At 41.1% G+C, this 6,000-nt stretch overlaps 1 protein-coding gene across 1 annotated transcript in view; it reads right to left on the minus strand.

The window, feature by feature from the left end:
* Positions 1 to 6,000, minus strand: part of SPAG1 (sperm associated antigen 1) — an 87,934-nt gene that overhangs the window by 21,227 nt on the left and 60,707 nt on the right. Inside the window, exons 11-12 of the mRNA XM_011931959.1 lie at positions 5,898 to 5,999; positions 5,408 to 5,507 (exon numbers count right to left, since the gene is read on the minus strand). Of these exons, the coding sequence (XP_011787349.1) occupies positions 5,408 to 5,507; positions 5,898 to 5,999 (202 nt within the window). The remainder of the gene's footprint in view (positions 1 to 5,407; positions 5,508 to 5,897; position 6,000) is intronic.

Consider the following 6,000-nt stretch of genomic DNA (forward strand, 5'->3'; position numbering starts at 1 on the left):
AAAAGAAAATTCTTATTTGCATCTATGTATTTAATAATAAAGTACAGAACCATAAAAGTTGCATCACATTTTGAAAATCAGCACTCTAAAACTTATTAGTTTATTATGATTCACTTGCTGCAAAAGGGCTTCAAAAACAGACCAAAAGGGAATCAAGGAACTAAACATACAATGATTTCTTCTAAGTCATGAATTTTCATCTTGCATGTTTTAGTCTATGAAGTGTTTCCAATATCACTAAAGATGTATCTCATGGTTGTGTTTTTTGGTTTTGTTTGAAGTGTTTAAAGCTACTTCAGCATTTAACGTACTTCATTATATTCTGAAGTAAAACAGTAAAAAAACTTTACATATAATCCTCGATTTACAATATGGTTATGTCCCAATAATCCCATGGTAAACTGAAAATATGTTAAGTCAAAAGGCAGCACAGAGTCTTTGGTTAAAGAATCACCAGTGCTTAAAGACTGAAACCTTGTGGTTGTGTATCCCTTTCACACCATGGTAAAGTTAAAAAACCATAAGTTGAACCACTGTAAGTTAAGGACCATCTGTATTTATGAATGAAAACTATAGTACTCTTGGTTTTAACAAAATCAACAGAAGCTGCAAAGAAGTCCTCCATGCAGAGATCCTATGAAGAGCCTCCTTTCTATATAACCTACTAACTAGCATCTGCACCAGACTGTCCACATTGAAGATTCTGGATTTATTCTTTCAGCTCATGCTATAAGCAATTAATATATCAAGTAGTTAACTTTCCAGGAAAGCATGAGCAAGGGCTGCTTTCTTTAACTTGGTTTTTTTCCAATAGTCTTAGAAATCTGCTGTTTATTCCTGTCTACAGTGATTCAGCAATGAGGAAACATTGACAGAGTATCTGCTATGTGCTAATCACTGTAGACTTCCCCATCTAATCTCACAACAAACCTGTCAGGTAAATATTAATATGTTCATTATGTGGGTGAAGAAACAGAAACATGAGGAGTGATGTGCCCACAGGTCAGTTCTTTCTAAGGGAGCTTCGTGAAGGCAAGGGCATCGCCTGTGCTGAGCACCGCTATATTCCTAGTCCTAGATCAACACCTGGGTCATGAGAGGCACTTAGCAAACTTCTCCGAGAGCCCTCAAGAGCCTATACTCTGCCTAACGCAGTACACACAGAAACACTGCAAATGAAGGAGCTCTCAGTCATCGGCCACTCAGACCACTCCCCACATCATACAGATACTCAGCTGCACTTGTGGGAGCCCTTCTGGCGTATCATAGAAATTATTCTAGAAATGCTGTCAAACTTAATCTGCTTCACTTCTCTGAAAAAATAACCAATTTCACTCTGCCTAGGTGTTAGGATTGTGATTGATTTTAATGATCATCTTTGTGCTGTGCTAGTTTTTTCTTAAGTTTTCTATAATAAGTAACTGGTTTTTTTAAAACAGTAAATATTATTTAAAATATAAAATTAAAATCAAGTAAACATATTTCAACACTAGACAATAGATTCATGGGTATCAGGATCTGTCACCTGTACCACTGCCTTAAATTTAGTTTAGTTTATTGTTTAGGTAATATTAACTCTATGAGCAGAGTCACAACCATGCGACTACCTTCACTTCACAGAAGACTTCCAATGACCAAGGTGCCATTTATCTATTCAAGATGGCCTTAAGCCAAGCTTGGGATCTAAAATTGATGAGATGATGTATTTAATTTTTAGCACTTTCTGCCCAGTAAATGCAAGATTTTTTTCTTTAACCACAATCCTGAAAATTAATATGAACTTATTAATAGAAATTCCATTAAGGGAAAAAACCACCCATGCATAAAAGCAAGCACAGAGAACTTTTGAAGCAGAGCTTACAAAAGAGGCTATCTATTCAAGGTAACACAGTTAAGACTCTAAAGAATCTTCTAATTTCAAGACTGTTAGAGTAGCAAAGATAAGAAAAAGCAGAGAATTAGTAGGCAACATTCATTTGTATTTTAGTCTGTTGAAATGTCCTCAATGGAAAGTCACCAAAAGACTTTTGGTGTGGTTTAGATAAATCAAAAAGGTTCTGATAGATAAGAAAAGTGAAGTTTTTTCTTTCTCAGTGTTTGACTCCTGATACCACTTATCTGGTAATAAGAACTTTTGGGCCAGGCGCAGTGGCTCATCCCTGTAATCCCAGCACTTTGGGAGGCCAAGCCAGGTGGATCACTTGAGGTCAGGAGTTCAAGACCAGCCTGGCCTGCAGCGTGGTGAAACCCCTTCTCTACAAAAAATATGAAAAATTAGCCAGGCGCAGTGGCAAGTGCCTGTAATCCCAGCTACTCGGGAGGTCGAGGAAGGAGAATCACTTGAACCTGGGAGGCAGAGGTTGCAATGAGCCGAGATCGCGCTACTGGACTCCAGCCTGGGGGACAGAGCAAGACTCAGTCTCAAAAAAAGAAACAAAAAAACAAACAAAAAACTCATAGAACTCTCCAAAGAGCAAAAGATAATTAACTGAAAAACAAAAAACAAAACAAAACAAAAAAACACAAAAACTCCCTTTAACATGTATGCAATCTATTTGAATATAGTCACTTGAGCTAAAAAGATGTTCACAAAAGCAGAGTGGCTTCTCTGGCCTTAAACAAGATTGAGAATCACTGCTTTAGTGTAAAATCACCCCCTGCTGGGCCTCATCTCCATTTCTCTTACACTGGGATGGGTAGGCCAGCTATCAAAGAAAACATCTGAGTAGATCGGTCTCTTCGGAGGTCAGCACCAACCAGCAAGGCCAGGTTCCTTGCCTAAAAAACAGCTCTTAAGTTAGTTAGCACAACCTACCTAAACCAACGTCCACTTCCCTCTCAGGCGAGCCATCTCCTGCCCTCCCCTAGGACAAGCCCCCACTCTAGCTTCCCTGGACACCATGGCTGGAGTCCCATCCTTGACTTTCTCCTGTGTCTACACTGAAATGCAGCCAATTTTAGCCAGTAAATGTTCATCGCCTTAGAGGATCTCAGGTAAGGACAACACAAATCCACTCTTCTGCAGCAGCTCTAATGTTAGGGGTCTCAAGTTTTAACTAAAGTGTCCTGACCTCCCTCACTGTGGAAAGGCCTAAAACAAGTCTGAAGGGTTATGTATTAGAACCAGACACTTGAGCTCAAAGGATGTTGGCTGCAAATCACCACGGGCTTGCTATCCAACAAATTCACATGGTCTGGTCTGTTAAGAGCACTGGTAAAAGCCCTTAACAACTGGCTCTCTGGGTAAAGAAAAAAGAGGGGTGGGAAGCCCAGATTTGTGGCATTTGCTAATTTCATGGTATTAAATGGTATCCCACCATGGCAGATTTCAAAATATCAACTTGACATCAACCAGCTCACAAAATCCTGAAAAATGTAATAATTAGCAAGTATGAGCCAACACAACTGAGGATGCGGTCTCATGTCAGGCCAAAGAGAATATAAGTATTACTCACTTCAAATTTAGATATGTAAAACTGGCAAAAAAATATCCAAGTGCCTCAAGGCATTCTTTTTAAACTTAGGCACAGATACTAGCAAGCTTTACCCGTATCAATAAACTGATACAGTCAATGAAAACAATAATAAATTACTCACCTTGTAAACAGTGTCCACATAATTTACTGTTCAAACTAGAGTTTCTGAGAGTATGATATGAGACAACATGGGTAAGCCAGAGTTGTGTTAGTCAAACTAGGACATGACTTCTTCTTTTGGGCTTCTTATTACTTAATGGTGGAAAACAATGTTTTATTTATGTAGATATTTACCATCCAGGCAGGTAACTTATTGAGTACCATGGGTGACTAATATGCTTCAAGGGGTACAAAGCTGTGTAAGACACGGTTCCTCAGAGGCTACCAGAGGCTGGGAAGGGTAGGGGGAAGTGGGGGACAGGCAGAGATTTGTTAAAGGATACAAAATTACAGCTAGATAGGAGGCACAAGTTCTAGCATTCTGTAGCACTGTAGGATGACTATAGTTAACAATGATAGTTTCATATATATGTATACATATGTATATGTATACGTGTATATATGTGTATCTATACGTGTATATATGTGTATATATACGTGTATACATATATACACGTATACATATACTTCGTATATATGGATCTGTGGATATATATGGATAACTTCATATATATATGGAGAAGTTATCAGGCTTCTCCAGTAGTCTAGGAGTAATATGAAAAGAGCACGAATTAGGGCAGTAGCAGTGGAAATGAAAAAAGTTTGCACAACTTATAACTCTCTTCATATATACACACACACATATACACATATATACATAAATATACATACATACACATGTATGTGTATATATAAATATGTGTGTGTGTATATATATGTAAAGTTTACAGTAGAGTCTCTTGTCTGTTGCCCAGGCTGGAGTGCAGTCGTGGGATCTCGGCTCACTGCAACAATGTCTGCCTCCCAGGTTCAAGCGATTCTCCTGCTTCAGCCTCCCGAGTAGCTGGGACTACAAGGGTACACCACCACACCCAGCTAATTTTTGTATTTTTAGTAGAGACCAGGTTTCATCATGTTGGCCAGGACGGTCTCAAACTGACCTGAAGCAATCTGCCCACCTGCGCCTCCCAAAATGCTGGGATTACAAGCGTGAGCCACTGCACCTGGCCACATCATATATATTGAAGCATCACTCGGTACCCCATAAATATGTACAGTGATTAGTTGTCTATTAAAAAAAGAAAAGACATGGTTCCTAACCTCAATGTGTTTAAACCCCCTTCAGTGGATAACAGGACTTAGAGGTGTGACCAAGTGTCAGTGTAGGTGTTACAGACCTGCAGATGACCAGGAAGTCTGGGGCACCCAAGAAGGTAGAGAGAAGGGGTAGCTGAGCAAGAACTTCAGAAGCTAAGATATGCAAAGTGCATTACCACCATTAGGGGCAACCTGGGCAAGGGCTCAGAGAACAGGGTGGGTGAGAGTAAGCAAGTGGTCCAGTAGACCAAATGGAAGCAGAAACTTGCTTGGAGGCAGTGTGGTGACAGAGAAGTTTACAGTTACTTCGAAGCCAATACTGAGCCATTAAAGGCCTGATGGAAACAATCTGAACAAAGTAATGTTTCAGGAGAGTTATTCTGATGCCGCAATGGATTGGAATTAGTTATTAGGTTTCTCCAGTAGTCTAGGAGTGATATGAAAAGAGCACGAATTAGGCAGTAGCAGTGGAAATGAAAAAAGTTTGCACAGTCTTCTATGACTCTCTTCATATACGTGAGATAATTTCTGATTTTTATGTGTCAATCAATTAACATACCATAAAGCTCTTAAGAAATTAGATCCTTAGGCAGAAAATTTAGGATCTTGGATATTGCATTCACCACAATGAAATTATAACAATCTCTTGACAAACCTGAAAACGTGCAGTTTACCTGTTACAATCTTGAATGCAGCCACTGCAGTTTCCTTCTTTTAGGTAACATGCTGCTCTATTTGAATATAAGATACTTAGATCATCTGCAATTTCACTTCCTAAAAATCACATTTAATTAAATACAGTTAAAATCCATTAGCAAGATCACAGTTCACCAGAATTACAAGACGGCCGAGGTCTCCGGTGGGGTGGCACTGCAGTCCTACAGACTGATCATGCAGAACTCCGCGGAGCTGCTACCCGCAATAGTCACCAAGGGAAAGCCCGGCGGGGACGGAGGCAAATGTGCCTGGCCGGGAACATGCCCGCATTCCAAGGTGCTGCTCACTGAGGTCAGGTGGCACGGCGCTCTTAGTCACCTGGGAGGAATGCAGCGATGCCGGCGCCTGTCATTGAGGAGGCAGCAGCGCCTCTCCCACGGGGCCCCTGGGGGTCGGGTGAATCGCAGCGAGAGGGACCCGGGAAGCGGCGGGGCGCGGCGCACCTACCTGCCGGCTCCAGGAGCGCGATTGCCGCCGAGTACTTGCCGGCCGCCTCGGCGAACTGCCCGCTTCGGAACAGCTCGTTGCCCTGGCTCTTCAGGCCGGCGGG

This window comes from Colobus angolensis, unplaced genomic scaffold (assembly GCF_000951035.1).
Source record: "Colobus angolensis palliatus isolate OR3802 unplaced genomic scaffold, Cang.pa_1.0 Scaffold121, whole genome shotgun sequence".
NCBI classification, from domain to species: Eukaryota; Metazoa; Chordata; class Mammalia; order Primates; family Cercopithecidae; genus Colobus; species Colobus angolensis.